The sequence below is a fragment of the Mytilus galloprovincialis genome, chromosome 8, assembly GCF_965363235.1.
Source record: "Mytilus galloprovincialis chromosome 8, xbMytGall1.hap1.1, whole genome shotgun sequence".
Lineage (NCBI taxonomy): Eukaryota > Metazoa > Mollusca > Bivalvia > Mytilida > Mytilidae > Mytilus > Mytilus galloprovincialis.
The window spans coordinates 45,583,680-45,602,031 of NC_134845.1; the positions used below are offsets into that span (position 1 = coordinate 45,583,680).

The 18,352-nt window shown below is 30.9% G+C and overlaps 1 protein-coding gene across 6 annotated transcripts in view; it reads right to left on the reverse strand.

Annotated features, from left to right (window-relative positions):
- Positions 1–654: 654 nt before the first annotated feature.
- LOC143042037 (transmembrane protein 131-like) overlaps positions 655–18,352 on the reverse strand; it is an 81,804-nt gene continuing 64,106 nt past the window's right edge. For 2 of the 6 annotated variants that reach the window (XM_076214259.1, XM_076214257.1), the window contains 10 exons: positions 16,966–17,075; positions 15,259–15,291; positions 12,935–13,024; positions 11,121–11,330; positions 10,542–10,635; positions 8,739–8,830; positions 7,777–7,905; positions 6,670–6,696; positions 4,661–4,776; positions 655–3,366 (listed from right to left, as the gene is read on the reverse strand). In XM_076214259.1, the coding sequence (XP_076070374.1) occupies positions 3,073–3,366; positions 4,661–4,776; positions 6,670–6,696; positions 7,777–7,905; positions 8,739–8,830; positions 10,542–10,635; positions 11,121–11,330; positions 12,935–13,024; positions 15,259–15,291; positions 16,966–17,075 (1,195 nt within the window). In that variant the 3' untranslated portion in view covers positions 655–3,072. The remainder of the gene's footprint in view (positions 3,367–4,660; positions 4,777–6,669; positions 6,697–7,776; positions 7,906–8,738; positions 8,831–10,541; positions 10,636–11,120; positions 11,331–12,934; positions 13,025–15,258; positions 15,292–16,965; positions 17,076–18,352) is intronic. The other 4 variants (XM_076214262.1, XM_076214258.1, XM_076214260.1 and 1 more) reach the window with 3 other exon arrangements.

Sequence of the window (18,352 nt, forward strand, 5' to 3'; positions counted from 1 at the left end):
CTGGAGTGATTGCACCATTGCTGCCATATTTGACCCAGTAGCAGGTTAAAATAAGAAAGCTTAGTCACATTCTAATTCATTACTTTTGAGCTACTGACCAAATAGGATATCATTCTGTTCAAAAAGCTTTGGAGAAATGCGAGATGATAAATCTTCAGTTCATTCAGTATATTGAAAAAATTCAAAGTATTGGCAAGCAGTTGACCAACAGATCAGAACATTGCTCACAGATAACAATTCATAAATTTCAAACTTATGATCAAATATAAAGTCATTCTGTTTAGGTGCATTCAGCAGTAATAGCAAAGACTGGATAGTGGAGTCAGAATAATGTGTCTGGGTAAGGTGACATGTCTTCCTGCCAACTGTTACCTGGTTAGCTAGCAAATTAAAAATAGGCTCAGCGATTCTGTCTAGTTTAAAGAAGGGTTAATCTTTATATTACATTAAAATGTTTTCGTCCTAAATATGTATATTAACTTGGCACTGGACTTTAAGCAGCCATCATCATTATCATTCTGTCTAGTAATTTGAGAAAAGTTCGAAAAAATATTTGTTAAACAAAGGGATGGAAAGACAAATGGACAACCAGTGTGATTTAAATATAACTCCAGTCCGTTAAAATTGGAAACATAATAAAATAAAAACAAGAAATTTTTCTGCAGATTTTTTAATTTTTCATGACAGTATAAAAGTGGTCTGTGAGAAAAGTAAAAAGAAAAACAATCCCACAGTTCCACAGTATCCTGGTATCAACTACCCTGACATAAAACGTTAGATAAAAGTCACATGACAACTCTAGGTTTCCATGACATGTTTCAAAATATCATTACCATGACAACATTATAAACATTCATTACATGACATCTCTGGTCTTATCAAAATCAAATTAGTAGAAAAAGAAAAATGACATCTTTTGTCCTGAAACTAGTCCATCTCAAATAATAATATTGTTGTTACAAACAGTACACTTGAAATTAAATCTTGATTATTCAAGGAAGAAGCAAAGTTTCTTTTTTAAGTACATTTTGCCTACAGCGGGACTGCTAAATCAGAGTTTCATTTCTAAGATCATAAAATTTTCTGTTATTTCCAAAACATACTTTGATGTTTTATTTTTTTTCTATTCATTTCTTAATTCAGTATTCCTGAAACCAGCTCATTAATCAGTTAAAAAACAGACCGAGGAATAAACCTGAATGTCTGAAAAAAGGCCTTTGTTTAAAAAAAAATATTTAGTAAAATACTGCATATTATAAATTTAAAGTATTTGGTATTTCTAAATGAAATCTCCGAATTGACACATGAGTTTTCTCCCTTGAATAATCACATAAAATATCCTTCCATAATAGATCCTACTCATATATAAAATATTTAAACTTAAGACTCTGGTCTTGTACATTCAACATAACTATACTAAAATCTCTTCTATCTTACACCTCTGTCCCTTAGCGTTGTTAGTAAAGTTTCCTTTTATGAAACACAACAGAAATTATTATAAAATAAACAAAAATTTCAGCTACTCGCTTCTACATAACTGAAAAGAAAAAAACGCTCATGTATGTACATTTTTCAATATCCAGTTGAAATTTCTTATCCTTGTAGTGAGGAGTTGCAACTCAACTCACGTTTCAAAAAGTCAAGTCCATGATTAGAGGAATTGTCATTAACACAACTCAACTCATAAAGTCTTAATCAGTATAATGAGTAAACAATGTTTAACTCGGTCATATTCGGGACTGTATGTCTATTCATACAATATATGATTCAATACTAAAACTATATCATTGTGATTTACTTGAAGGTTGCATTGTTAAACTGTCACAATCCATGTACCTTTTTATTGCTTTAAATTTACACCTTTTCAAACTGATATTTTTCTACTAATATTTTTAACATAGCATTATTGCTAAACATTATGAGGCCAGAAAAGGTACAGTTTAACAATGGAGCTCTACAACTAAATCAATGTATTTTTTTCACTCTACAATACACATTGCTAATCAGCTTGCCGTTATCAAAAATGAATTTAAAATATTTAATTTTGTAATGAAAACATAAACAAACTACTCACTCCTTAGCTTATAACAAATTCAATTCTGAAACCATAATTTTCAAAGCCAAAAAGTAACAGCTTATATTATAAAATGGCATAATTTTTTTGTTGATATATCAATATCCATTTTAAATTCATTCTGATATATTGAGACGCCTTTAACTAAATTTTAAGTCACACGGCTAGATTGTACACAATAACCTGAACTTCATACAATATCACAAAAATATAATAATTAAAAACTTGCACATCACACAGGGATATAAAAGAAAATAATTGGTGAAAAAATCATAATCTTAACACTACTGGCCCGTCTAAAAACATTTGCCACAAAAAAATGCGAACAGAAATAATCAATTTTCAAGCAAATTTTCAACAGTTAACAAAACAACTGCAATAAATATTAGGATTTCAGACTTTAAATTTTAGTTTTTAATGGCAAGTAATTTTACAGATTCATTTTGAAGTATACAAATAAACACAACGAAAATGAAAACTGTTGTATACCTTTTAAGATTCTGTAATTTTAAAAAGAAACTATTAAAGGGAACGGACATATTAAAATTCTTTTATTGTTTAAAACATTTAAAAACTGTTTCTGTAAATACAAGGGACCATAAAATTCACCATTCATAACAAAATTAAAATAAAAATAACAATTAAACATAGTAAGTTTGTGGTTTTATTTTAATAGAAAACTGCAAACAAAAACACAACAGATTATATACAATGATAAAAAAAAAAATCAACAATGAAATAAATACAGTTAAAAACAACTGATAAATAAAAAGAAGTTCAGGGTATTGTGTACTTTAAATCAAGGGAGATAATAAACATGATAATTATGTATTTTTCATAATTTCAATACATGTATAAATATATTTTTTTACAAATGCTTCAAAATGTATTTGATTTTTAAGTGTAAACAAATGATTTGTTAAAATTTTCCTGTTTGCTTTCTCATAAAAAAATAGATATAACAATGTATATTGTAGAGAGATACTTTAACAAGTCCTTTATTTTGAATCGGTAGTGTCAGTATTAGTTGGGATATTCCATCCAGAGGAGGAAATTGGAGCGTTAGGCCCCCAAATATTTGACATATTGTTGAAGGGACTGAAACTTTCAACAGACCCTGGGCTCCCTCCAATATTTGGTGCTTGTGCACTTCCAGATGGATCTGGGAAGATTCCACCATCAGCTTCAGAAAGGTTGGTTGCTGGGGTGTTAGATCCCCAACTGGAGGTCAAGGACACAAGAGAATTCCATCCACTGTTAGCGCCATTTGTAAGGGTACTCCACAGACTATTCTGAATCAGAAAAGAAAATCAGTCAATTCTGAAGTTAAGCAATGACTCATGTCAATTAACACCAAAATTTGGAAACTTTATCTAATCTGAATATTTTTCTCTATTGTTAAAATATGTTCTTGATGAGGACTGTTTAGGTCTAAATATTAGGTCTTAATCTTTAAAGGTGAAGTTTGTTTAATGGTTTGGTTGTTTCAACTTTCACAGGTATACACATTACACTTTTTTAACTTTTGTGTTCAATTTAATATCCATATCAATTTCAAGGCCAATATTTTTTTTCTTGATAAAAAACCATGTATTTTCTTTCAAATAAATAAGCCTAATATATAATTTTTCATGCATATTCACTATGAATACTGTAAATTCAGAGATTATTGTGAAGTGTTGTTTATGTAAATAATGCAAGTGGGTGAGTATTGCAATAACACGAACTCATTCTGAAATTCAATGCATATATCTGTCAGCAACTTTTCCAGAATTCACAAAAGTTAATCTAGCATTTGTGTTCACTTTTAAAAAATCACAACAATAAAGTGTGTTACTGTATATAATAAGTGGGGTTTCTTCATTGTATTGTAATGTATTGTACTTAAAACAAGCAGTTAGTTTTCTGGCTTGTGTTATTTTACATTTGTAATTTCAGAGACTTTTGTAGTTTCTTATAAGGTATGGGTTATGCTCATGGTTGAAGGTCATACAGCGACCTATAGTTCCTTATTTTCTATGTCATTTTGTCTCTGGTGGAGAGTTGCTTCATTTGGCAAACAAACCATATCTTCTAATTTATATACTGTAAGGGACGACATCAAAAGTTCAATGAAGGATAAAAAACTTAATTCACATAGTCTTTTCGCTGACCCCACAACCCCCTCTTAACTTAATTTGGGAAAAATAGATTGACCAATAGGGATATATGTAAAATCGATTTTAGATTAACAAAACTTGCAGCAATGTTGACCCCCCACCCCCAAACAATTTGATTTAAGTTTTTTATCCTACATCGATTTTTTGATGTCGACCCTAAATCAAGAAATAATTGTGATCTTTAAGGAAGAACAAAAATACCAGTTTTATTATTGTGATTTCAGGAATATCCTCATACAGATATATGTATCAGATATCAGTAGGGAGTTCCTATTATTGCCATTCTTTCCAAGCTGCACTGTTCACAATAATGAAACCTTGCAATCATTTCTGAATTGACAGCATATTCTTTTATTAATTGCTATCAATTCATTGAGGCTACAATATATCAATTGATGATGTGACATATCTGTTGATGAATACATACCCCTCCAGTTGGAGATGTGTCAGGACTTGTCCATCTGTTGCCTACAGGATTGTATTCAGAGTCCCACAGACTTTCACTTCTAACAGCTGGAACATCAAATCCGGGCCAATCTTCTCCTAAAAATAAAATAATACAGTTTGTACTATAAAATGGAGATATTTCTTTTTCTTAGTGAATTTCACCATCTATGGCAGAGTCTGATACAACATTTCTCATCTCTAGACAGTTGAATTTTTTAATTTTGAAACGCATGGCTTAGAATTTTATACTTAAAACCGTCAAGAAAGGTAACATAAGATTGCCCATGATCTAAAAGATTTTAAGAAGATATGTCAGAAACCATAACTGTATATCAATGATCTGCAAATAGATCTATGTGTCTTGCTTTGAATAAGTTATCAGTGGCAATTTTTCATGGCATCACAATAGCAAATTTGAGGATAGTCTCTTTATACAATTTTCACCAATTCCCTAGGTAACTAACTAATATGGAATTCAATGTTATTTTATGCCTTTATTTTATGTTTTAATTTTTCATGACCATTTAAAATGCATATTTCTTTTGTTGTAGGAATATCAAAGAAAATATGAAGCTGATATTTTTATCTTTTAACACAAATCCTTCAGAAAATTAAGAAAATTATTTAAAAAATCTTCTATTACAGTATTAAAATAAAAAAGAAAAGAACTCATGCATACTTGCTTTAGTTTTAAGAAGATAGTTCAAATGAAATGTTTTGATTCCTAGTAAAGTTTTGATATCATTCAAAGATTAAAGTTTATACAATTTCATACGAAAACATTACACATCTATCAACTTCTTCTTGTACAAGATCATGCAAAAATTACCCCTTGAATTTTAATGAAACAAGAATGCACAAGATGTCTTGCAAAGCAAACAACCCTTGTAATCTAAAGTATCTGAAAATAGGAAGTAATTGTCCTTGTAGATTCAAATACCACACACACATTACAACTTTTCATTGTTGAACTGCTGACTCAATATGGTGTCCATTTTGTTTAGTAGTACATTTGTAGTATAAAGTAAAATCACAAAAATACTGAACTCCAAGGAAAATTCAAAAAGGAAAGTCCCCAATATAAAAGATTGTGACAAAATATTTTTTGAGTTCAAGAAGTATATGTATCGGATGTGTTACAGATATCTTTGTAAAGTTTTTTATCAAATATGAAGTCAGTCTGTTTAGTACTTTCTAAAATAGCTTTTAAAGAACCAACAGACGAATGGATGAGGTGATTGCATTATAGAAAATATACCATGAGTATGGGTATAATTTTGAAAGGGTTGGGTAAACTCCAACACCTAGTTTTCAGCAGTAAATGCATCACATATACACTACATGAAGCTGCTAGCATGCTGTGAATGATAACTCCTGTTACCGGGAAACCACCAGTTCAAGTATTTTTCGTTGGCAATGGGCACAATTTCAGAACAACAAATTAAGTATTACTACAGTCAAAATTAAACCCAACCTATGTCTTATTAACCCTAAAATTTTTGCTTAATTTGAAATGTTTAATCCTGTGCTCACTCAACTTATTGTAAAATACTAAAAAAAAAAAATTCAGTTGTTTTCCAACTCTACAAAAGTTTTATTGTTTAAAACTTGATCTGAATCTGTTCTTAATTTTCCATTAGGAGATCCATAAATGTATTTTATTAATTCAACTGCCCAAGTTTTATGTTTCTGTCCTAGTCTGTTTTAATATGAGTTATAAACAGTTGTGATTTTAATATGAAACATATCACCAAGCGAAAACATGAAGTCATATTAGATAAAACATACATAGGTAGAAAAATATTATGTGAAGGGATTTCAATGAATAATGAAGCTTTTAGCTGATGATAAAGAGATCTTTGTAATGAGGAACATTCTCAATAGCGCAACCCTTGTGTCACGATGCAGGGAGTAAAGCTCTCCTAGACCAGCATGAAATTTAGATCAGACATAGACAGACAGTTAACAACATAATCTGTATCTACTGACCAACAGACAACTGTCTCGCTCGAAAAGCTGGAAAATTATTACAAATGATTGAAATAATGAAAAATTATCTAAAATTGTAATAAACAAGAATGCATGGTTGTTGTGCTTAGCATACGCCCTACACTTATTCAAATCAATCAGTAAACAGGAAGTAGGTGACTGACTGAATACACTCATTAATGCCAAACTTCTGACTAAAAATAAAGTCATTCTGCTCTGAATATCTTGAGAAAAGTGTGACGGTAATTTTTAAATTCTTTCAACATATCTAAAAATTTAAAGTATTGGCAGGTTTCTTGACAGCTCCAAAAAGGCGTTATAAGTTACAATTACAACTCAACACTGCAAGCTGCTTACCAAATATCAAGTCATTCTGTTCAGTTGTTCCTATGAAAATTGTGACACAAATATTTGTTGGACCAACTTACAAACAAGATAAATTCAATGAAGTGCCCCATTCAAAGAGTGCGGGTATATCAACATAAAAAAGTGAAAATATAAATAAAATATCTGTAACTTAAAAAAGAATAATAGCTATTATCTATATGGATTAAAACACAATAAATAAAAGTTTTAACTAAGATTGAAATGACAAAATAAATTATAAAATATATCTGATAATATAAATAATGCAATGTGAATCAAAGGTCTATATTCTATCTTTCAAATGCAATGTGAATCAAAGGTCTATTATCTATCTTCCAAATGCAATGTGAATCAAAGGTCTGTTTTCTATCTTTCAAATGCAATGTGAATCAAAGGTCTATTTTCTATCTTTCAAATGCAATGTGAATCAAAGGTCTATTTTCTATCTTTCAATGTGAATTAAAGGTCTATATTCTATCTTTCAATCTACTGTGAATTCACTTCATTCGTTGGATACCAACTGTTGTTTTCGTAGGTACAGTTAAACCATGGAATTAAATATTCCACAAATGACAAATTTTCTATAGGTTTGTATGCAGACTTCGGCAAACACCAAAATTAAATATCCATGAACATGTAAGTTTTCCTTAATCCATGAAACTTGGTACCCACTACCCACATAAATAAATAATTCCAGAATTCCAACTTTTGTAGGTGTTTATGTAAAAGTATTGTTTGTACCTTTCATGACTCTCATCTGGTGCTCTTGTATCTTCTTACGTCTGTCCATCTGTAATTTCTGCATCATAGTCAATGCTGGCTGTTGTTGGCTCTCAAATGGGGTATCATTTCCAAAGGCATAAACAGACTCTGTTTTTAGAATGTTGGTTTTTAATTATGATTTAAAGTAAATAAAAGATAAAAGTAGTAATTACATTTTTCTTACTACAAAAAAGAGAAAAGTTTTGAAGGCATGAATGGGTAATGCATTTGACTTATTGGTGTAATCTGTGTGTTTACTTGATTCCAATTAATTAAAATATGTGGTGAATTTGGGAGTAACAAGAATGTGTCCATAGTACACAAATGCCCCACTCGCACTATCATTTTCTATGTTCAGTGGACCGTGAAATTGGGATAAAAACTTTAATTTGGAATTAAAATTAGAAAGATCATATCATAGGGAACATTTGTACTAAGTTTCAAGTTAATGTAACTTTAACTTCATCAAAAACTACCTTGACCAAAAACTTTAACCTGAGCTTCGCACTGTCATTTTTTATGTTCAGTGGACCATGAAATTGGGGTCAAAACTATAATTTGGCATTAAAATTAGAAAGATCATATCATGGGGAACAAGTGTACTAAGTTTCAAGTTGATTGGACTTCAACTTCTTCAAAAACTACCTTGACCAAAAACTTTAACCTGAAGCGGACGGACGAACGGAGGCACAGACCAGAAAACATAATGCCCCTGTACTATCGTAGGTGGGGCATAAAAATGCTGATTTTCCATTTGTGTCAAAACTATTCAATCAAGATACATTAAACCAACCCTTTTAGTGATTGAATTAAATACAAATCACAAAAGCCAAATGTTTAACAATTAATCACATCATTTAATCATTAGGAACATAATCTAGGATTTCTTGTAAAAAATAAAATTAAAAATTTTAACATGGTACTTTACTATGTACACTTACCAAATGGAGCCTCTGGCGTGCCGAATGGGTCATTCTCTATGGTGGGGACTGGTCTGGATTCCTGGATAGTCTGTAGTCCAAAACTATTTCCACTAAAAAGAAATTAAAATTTTATAGTATGATTTTTTTCATGACAACCTTTATGTTAGTTATATATGTAGGACTCGGAGGTGCGATGGGGACGCTGAAGTGCGATGGTCATGCAATGGTCCACGCCGAAGTATGATGTCCATTCGCTGAAGTGCGATGGTTTTGCATGACGTTTGAATATTGTGACGATGTTATATACAACATGTATAACATTACATCAAATACAACATAGATTTGCAAGCAGGATTATAAACTGTAGATAAAAATTTCATGCGAACAAAAGAAATGAAAAATAATAAAGAAAGATTCAAGTCATGAACAGGTTTAAGCAATAGTGGCAGATATTACAAAAGTATTTAAAGCTATGTCAAAGTGACAAAAAGATGAACATGGTTTGTAGATGAGCTAATCAGTGTTCGGAAGAATGCAGCAAACATTTTGTACGACAAATAAAATGTATTGATCTAATTATTACTTTTAACTTCTCTTTAAGTATGCTTTACACGATTTTGTGTGGACAATTTAATGATGAAATCGCTTACTAGCATTAACAATATTTTTGCTATATCAAGTTGATTTGCAAGAATACCGTCAGTGTAGCCTTATTTATTGTGGTTACAGTGTTTAATTTAACTTCTACAACATGTTAGGCATTAACCTGACTGACCCATATGTGTACTTCCCTATATATTTTTTTTCTCCTCAGCGGCGAATCAACTAATTTCAGTTTTTGTGACTTAAGTACTATTCTCTAGACCTACACACTGTGATTATTATATTTTCTGACACCATATTACTGCGTATCTAATAATTGGCAAATTCAAAAATACATTAAAACAAAATGAAGACATTAAAAGTCTTTGGTTTGAATTGACAGAAATTAAAAAATATTTCAAATGCAAGGCTAGCAGCTACTTTGGACAAATCTGAATAATGATATTTCATTTAATCATCTTATGTACATTTTGCTTTTAACTCTATATCACAGACAGCTAGACCATAGCTCTTCAGCGTGACAGCCATCGCACTTCAGCGTTACCACCATCGCACTTCAGCGTATAGTTATCAACAAGTTAGCGTCATAATGTCACCATCGCACTTCAGCGTGACCATAGTGGTTCGGAGTACCATCACGGTTCTGAGTCCTACATATTCAATGCAGTAATCATACTCTTTCCCTTTTTTGGGTATTTTAAAATTGATATATTTAAACTAATCACAAGGTTTGTACTAACATGAGCAAAATGACAGGTGCCACATGGGGATAATTAATGATCTGCTTAACCCTCAGGAGCACCAAAGATCACCACCAGTGTTTTGTTCTCTATGTTGTGTTTTGTGTATTATTGTTTGTCTGCTGGTCTTATTCTTTTTTAGCCATGGTGATGATTGCGTTGTTGGTTTATTTTTTTAACTTGTGAGATTGAAAGTTCCTACTATATCCTTCACCTATCTTTTAAAGAAGTACTGTATCTATCTCTAATTACATAGGATCAGGAGTAGTAGGTGGGGTATTACTCCACACACTTCTGACCTTTCCACTTCCTACAGGGGGAGTGTGTACCTAAAGAAGTACTGTATCAGTATCTCTATATACTTACATTGGATCTGGAGTTGTAGGTGGGGTATTACTCCACACACTTCTGACCTTTCCACTTCCTACAGGAGCAGTGTGTTGACCTAAAGAAGTACTATGTATCTATCTATACTTACATAGGATCTGGAGTAGTAGGTGGGGTATTACTCCACACACTTCTGACCTTTCCACTTCCTACAGGGGGAGTCTTACACTTGGATCCAATAGTGCCTGGAAAATTAAACACAATTACTTTATTAAAATACCATAGATTGGCATAAAAGTATGTTTACTGGTTTTATATATCATAGATCTTCTACATGTTTGTTCATCCTAGTATGAAAGGAGAATTTGGAAAATCAAGACAATAAAAAAATTCTATAATTTCATTCTTATACAGACATTATATTTTTATGTCATTCAGACATTCTTGATTGACAGACAAAGCTATGAAATCATAATACACATACTGACACAGAACAAGATTATATACTATTGTGATTATAGTTATTTCTCACATGAACTACTTTTTATATTTGTGAAAATAAAAGCTGCTAAAAAATATATCATCCAAATCTATATTTTTCTTTTTCTTAACAAAAACACTAATCAAAGCTGTTATTAAGCTTTCTGCTTAAACTTTGCAAACCAACCTCAAGGTTTTCAATTTACATAAGTTAATAAACAAAGTTCTTGTATCTAATATATGAACAAACCTGGAGCTTCAGAATATGTCGGGAAAGGGGAGGTAAATCTCTTGTCATTCTTTGCCTTCTGGGTTTCATTACTACTGTTACTGACAATACTGCTGTAACTGCTAGAACGGCTACTACTGGTCAAGGTTTCTGGACTGAAGCTTCCGGTCACTGTCTTGTTAAACTTCTGTTCAAAGTTCGATGTCTGGATGGACAGTTCGCTTAAATCTCCTTAAACAGAAAATATCAACCTCACACTCTGAAGTCTTACATAAAGATCCAACTGGTGTCTTAAACATAAATCCATCTACTGTGGATTCATTAATATTCGTTGGATACCAATTTACGTGGGTTTCATGGGTACAGGTGAACCACAAATTCAAATGTTCAACAAATAACATATTTTAAATAGGCTTTGAATACAAAGATTGACAAAACCATGAAATCAAATATCCATGAATAAGCAAGTTTTCAGAATTCCAACGAAAATTGTTACCCACGAAAATAAAAATATCCACAGTAATTTGAAGACTGATTTACAACATTGAAAGTATTATTTAAAATTATTACCTCTGAAGATTCAGATATATGTTCTTTTGATCAATTAGCCTTGCACTGAAAACTAATATTACATCTAAATAGCCACCACTAGATAAAGACAAATGGCCTTCTAGCCTATATTGCAAGTTTAAATATTACCTTGAACTGTGTACAAAGTGATTATGACAAAAGATTGCTTCTGAATCAAAATGTGGGAAAACAAAAAATAAAACATTTTAACTGATTTCTTAGTGGAATTCACCTAAGCTTCCATTTTATCAGGAAATCCTTAACAATGTTATACTAGAGAACACTAGCAACTGACCTTAAGTACAGACTTCTTTTAACCTCAAGCATTTTAGGTTGAAAAGAAAATACTGTTGATAATGTAGTAGAAATTATTTGTTATACTTTATAGATTTATGCTTTAAAAAATTCTGGAAATTATTTTGTTGTTGTTGTTATCCCATCTCTGTTAATTGTATTCAGTATATCCACACCAAACAAGGGCAAGGTTAAAAAGCTATTTCGAATCAAGAAATATAGTGAAAACTTCTTTTAACAAAATTAAAGCAAGAGAATAAATGTTCCTCGGGTCATCATGCAGAATTGAATGTTAGTTAGGAATTAAAGGGAAATAACTTGTAATTCATGCAAAGGACGACATAGATAAGTTATAAATAAAACAAAACATACTATAAATTATAATTATTCTAGTGTGTATGGTGATCTATGTGTATTTATTGCAGAAAATATTCTATTTAGATTTATGTGTTTTATTAAAAGCAAAATTACCATAAGCATAGATGGGTTTGAACCTAGATTTATGGGGTTTAAAGTACGAATTTTAATTAAAACAGTTATTTCAAGACTGGGAAATATGAACTAAGGTACAACAAACCAATCTGTAAACACAGTGAACTTGTCATTTTTTATGCTCTTAATTCTAATATATTGTATTAAAGAAGTGTACCTGCAGTCAAGGTAAAAAAAAAAATCAAAATAATTTGACATTAAATTCAAAATAAAAGTGAAAGGCATCTTGTTTTCAGTTAAAGATAGCATTTTTTTCCACAGAAAAACAGAAACAAGTTTAATAAAAGCATTGAACCATTATCTGAACTAGGGCTAAAAATGTAGATATCCATTTAACAAAATTGCAATATACCTTTGAATTTCAGTTTTAAATAAAAGACGATTTTTTGGGGAGTAATATTATCAAACCCATCAAAGCTTTTAATTCTTATGTAGTGATTAACCATTATATGTGTGATTATAAGAATAGTAGAGCTAACCCGGTGATTCGTGACTCGGCATGTCCCAACTGGGCTGGGTGTCTTCCCGTTCACTCCCAGAAGAGCTGTCCTGTTGCCATTTGTTGACACCTATACACAAACACAATACATATAAAGCTTCCATGCCAAAAAAAAATATGAAAAGTTAAAAACTCAAAAATAAGAATAACAGGAAATTTGAAGATGAATAACAAAGGTTTAGCTACTGATGGCATTTGAAATGGAAAGTTATTTTTTTAAAATTCTAAAAATATAGACACATTTAGTGTCTAAATAATACCAAGTGCAATGACAGGTACCATTGGAACATCTGGACATAGAAAAGTTGAACAAGTGCAAATTAAAGACTTGAAACGTGAGTAATATATTTGACATGTTCCTTTGTGTTTCTTTGACTGTTTTTTTTATCAAACAAAACTTTTCTAGAAACTAACAATTATGCAATACAGCTCACAAACACTTAGAGAAATAATCAGGAATTATCTGGGGGGAATCTCTCCAAAAAAAACCAACCAAATTCTATTGAAAAGTGCAATTTTCAACCCCTTAGCTTTTCTATAGGCCATAAATTTTAACTTAAGAGCATATGCATTTAGTCTTGTTTGTATATTTTAGTTAAAATATTCTTCAATTCTGGGACATATGTTTTGTTGCAAGGTATATGTGTGGTGTGGTTACTAGGAGTGTGGGCAGGTGAGCAAAGGGTATATCAAGTTAAGATCTTCAACTCAGATAAAATATTGTAAATAGACAAATCCATCAGCAGCTAATAAACATTTATCCTTTCTTTTTTTAAACATTGACAATAATTTAATCTCTATAAAATTCAAGACATGCACACAAAAAAGATAGTACCGCCATAGGAAATTATATGAAATACATTAAACTTCAGATTACATTGAATATTTAGTATAAATAGGGGAGGAAGCAAAGCTAAGCAGAGATAGAGAACACAGTACAATCTAATTCTACTACAACCCTCCCCATTTCAATAATTCTACACTACTTGTATAATTTGCAAGTTTGCAAATTGCAATAAACAATAAAAGAAAATGAAGTGAAATAATTTTATATAGGTTTCAAAAATGTTTTTCAAGTTTTCAAGCATCTTATAAAGTGAAACATATAATTGATGATTTTGCAATATGCATTTAAAATTGTAAACACAATTTTTAAACACAATTTGATAGTTACTGCTTGCACAATGTGGGAGAAATTAAAGAATTGTAACTAAAGGCAAATATCTTGAGTAATATTCAAAAGCAGAACAAAAAAAAAGTTTTATCTCATATATTCTACTGAATATCCTTATGCTTTTACTTTTAAATGTAAGGACTTTTCAAGAAGATAAAAATACCACTCCAAAACTTGTGTCATATTTTGTTACTACATTGTAACCTGCCTAATCCGACACCTGTGTTTTCCAACATCTTGCTTTACCGACAAATTTTCATGGTCCCAAAATATGCTTATCTTTGCAGAAAAAACCTGAGTATTCCGACACCCTGCTTAATCCAACATTTTTTTCTGGTCCCCTTTAACCGACAAATTTTCATGGTCCCAAAATATGCCTATCTTTGCAGAAAAAACCTGAGTATTCCGACACCCTGCTTAATCCAACATTTTTTTCTGGTCCCCCAGTGTGTCTGATTAGGCAAGTTACACTATAAATCTTTTGGGACAATTATTTCTCATATCATATAAAGCTAATAATAGTATCAAATGTATCTAGAGAACAATGACTACCATCTAGAATTCAAGTCTCTAACTGGAAATGTTAATTCCTTTTTCATGTTGGACCTTATACATAAATAAACAGGCATACATTCCATAAGTTTTATTATTACTGTTTAAAAATCATGATGCCAGGAAGTAAAGTGACTTCACTTTTCCTGATGACCTCATTAAAAAAACAAAAAAAAGGCCCAAATTTGATTTACAGCAGAAGGCATTGAGTATGTAGGTAAAGGTAGAATCTTTGGTTAGCTTGCTTGCTAGCTGAACCCCAAAGTCATTATTAGGTTAGGAATACTACCCTCCTTTCTGAGTCTAGTCCTACAGACAAATATACCAGTTTATGTAGGACTAGTCTACTCTTAAAAGAGGATAGTTTAACTAACCTAATAATAACTTCATGGTTCAGCTAGCAAGCAAGCTAACCAAAGATATTACCTTTACCTTCACACTAAATGCATTCTGTTGTAACCTTTTCTAGTAGTTTCAGAGAAAGATTTGAGACACAGGTGTAGATCAAAGGTAACTGTGCATGAGTTTAGGACATGGAGAGTGCTTGTGTATATTTAGAGTGAAGTGTATGTTATTACCATCCAGTTTGTCAATATTTTCAAAACTTTTTTCTGAAAATTGGTAGAACGTTGTTATAAGTGTGCAGATAATAAACTGATTTTTTTCATGGAGCAAAATTTCCAATGTTATATTCATTTTATCGAATCATTTGCTATTTTGCATTGACAAAAACAAAACCACTTAAAAGATTATTGGATAACAAGCAGGAAAACTCATCTCTTTTGTTAATTTGTTGTTGTTAGGTTGCTGTCTAATTGATATAGACATAAGCTATACTTTCCTTCATAGAACTAGTTCAGAAGCTTATTTTAGAAATACCAGGAAATTCACTACTTCAGTTAAATTTTGCCCCAATTCAACACAACCTTATTCCAGTGGCAGTCCAAATTCATGTCCTTCATTCTGGACAACCTACCTGTTGTATTGTTAATTTGTTCTCCTGAATATTTATGGAGTATTTACCATTTGTCATTAAGCAAGCTATCAGTAATCAATTTATATGTATATAATCACTACTTCATATAATAATTGAGTTTGGATGTTGGAACACTTTATCTGTTATATTTGAAGTTTTTAATGTGAATTTGGAACCATTCTATTAATTGAAAAATGTATAAACATCCTCTTTTTCCTTGTTGAAATGTTTGCAAATTGAATGTATTTTACAGCACAAATTTACAGCTCTTCTACAAAAGTATGTTCAACAGCAATCTAGTTAGTTTGCAAGTTTCTTTGTTCGATCATGCATTAAAATTAAAATGAACACATCATTTGAATAATTCAAGCAAATCTTTCTTGAACATATAACTGTAGCATGGCTGTAAATCTTTACACTTCAAAACAAATAAAGAAAATCAACATCCAAACTCTTAGGCTATACTAGAAATCATTGTATTGAGAAAATCAAGGTGATAGATTGTGGTATAACATAATGAGAGGCTAGAGAAATAGCTCTACTTTCAGACAACAGACTTTTCGTTTATAAGAAGATAGCATGTCTATTTAGTAGCATATTCTTTGCTTTATAGTTAACTATAGGAAAAAGTTAAGGTGGTACCCAACACTTAAATTAAAATTAATTTGGCTCGTTTAATTTTCTTAAAATTTTGACAAAGTATTTACTATGACCCTTTAACAAAAATATAAAAAAATCAAAAAATTTGAACCAACAGTTTTATCAGAAAAATTACACTGGTTATATAGCAGTTTGACAAACACTTATTTTGATCATTGAGAAGCTTAATATTCCCTTCACAATACAACGTAATTAAATGTTAGCTGATTTTACAGAGTTATCTCCCTGTTGTGTTAGGTACCACCTTAATAAAACAACCAAAATCAGAAAAAGCATAAAGTTTATGACGGGATAATCCAACAGTTTGAAGGAGCTTCAAACTATTTCCAATTATTTCAGGGACAAGATCAAGAGCTGTTTTTTAATCAAAATTATTCATGAAGTGGTTCAAGAACAAAAAATTCATTTTGATTTGCCCACAAACTTTGTAAATTGGAAATATAATTCGGTACTGGTTTGTAACTGTACTAAAAGTTTTAAAAATTTGATTGTTGATTGAAAATCTACAATAAAAATGAACATATTGAAATTATTCTATAACCAAACATTGCTATAATCGACCAGACATTCCTATACAATCGTTTCTACTACTAGCCTTTAAAAAGATAAGGTAAATCTGCATTCTAGCTTGCCTAGCCCCTGCTCTTACCTTTCTTCTTGTTATTCTTATTTTTTGTCGATTTCTTGGATTTGTTGGCCATATCTAGGGCATTATTTTTCTCTTGTTTAGCATCGGGATTGTAATCCAACTCATATGTTCTGAAATAAAAACAAATCTTCCATATTAATATCAATTTTTTATTTAAAACAAAGTTATACTGGTGATTTATTTAAATGAATAATATCTGTTTAAAAAATTGTGATATATGAACATGATCTATGAAAACACATTTAGTATACAGTTTAATTCATGAAAACGACAGTGATAATTCACCTTGTTATCAGTTAAAATAAAAAACATGATGAGGTATCAAACAAATGAAGAATTCTGGAGTATAGAGTGATTAAGCTGTTGTTATATAACCTATAAAGGCCTCTGTTTTGAGAAAAAAGAAGCTCTTTCTTACAGTTTGCGTCCTAAAAATAATAATATTTAGTATCATACTGAATAGTTTATTTTGCAATACTTACACAATGTACTTTTTACTTAATTTTATGTATCTATTAGGGTAAAGACAGTCATTTGATTAATTTCTTGAATCTTCATGACCCAATGGAGCCAATAAGCAGGACATCATGTGCTTGTATAACAACAGTTCTAATACAAATTACAGCTCTTCTATAAAAGCATGCAAAGAAAACCTTTGATCAACTTGCTTGCTATGTTTGTTTGGATGTTTGTAAACAACAGGTAGGTAGTTTGTTTACTATATTCTGGAATTTAACTGAACAATTAACATTAACTTCATTTCATGTAAATTTTTATTTCCAATCAAATCCAAGTAAAAACAAGAGTGCACACACTGAAATGTCTCGCCTTCTTTACTAATCATTGATATTATGTTGATAGTCCTTAATATAAAGTAACTACAACTATCATATAAACTAAATATTAACCAAGAAAAAAAACATTGACCAATGAACCATGAAAATGAGGTCAAGGTCAGATGAACCATGCCAGTCAGACATGTACAGCTAACAATTCTTCCATACAATACATATAGTTAGTTGACCTATTGCTTATAGTTTAAGAAAAACAGACCAAAACACAAAAACTTAACACTGAGCAATGAACCATGAAATTGAGGTCAAGGTCAAATAAATCCTATGCTACTGACATATAGATCATTCCATACACCAAATATAGTTGATCTATTGCATATAGTATTAGAAAAAAAGACCAAAACTTAACTTTGACCATTGAACCATGAAAATGAGGTCAAGGTCAAATGACACCTGCCAGCTAGACAGGTACACCTTACAATCATTCCATACACCAAATATGTTAGACCTATTGCATACAGTGAAAGAAAAACAGACCAAAACACAAAAAACTTAACTATAACCACTGAACCATGAAAATGAGGTCAAGGTCA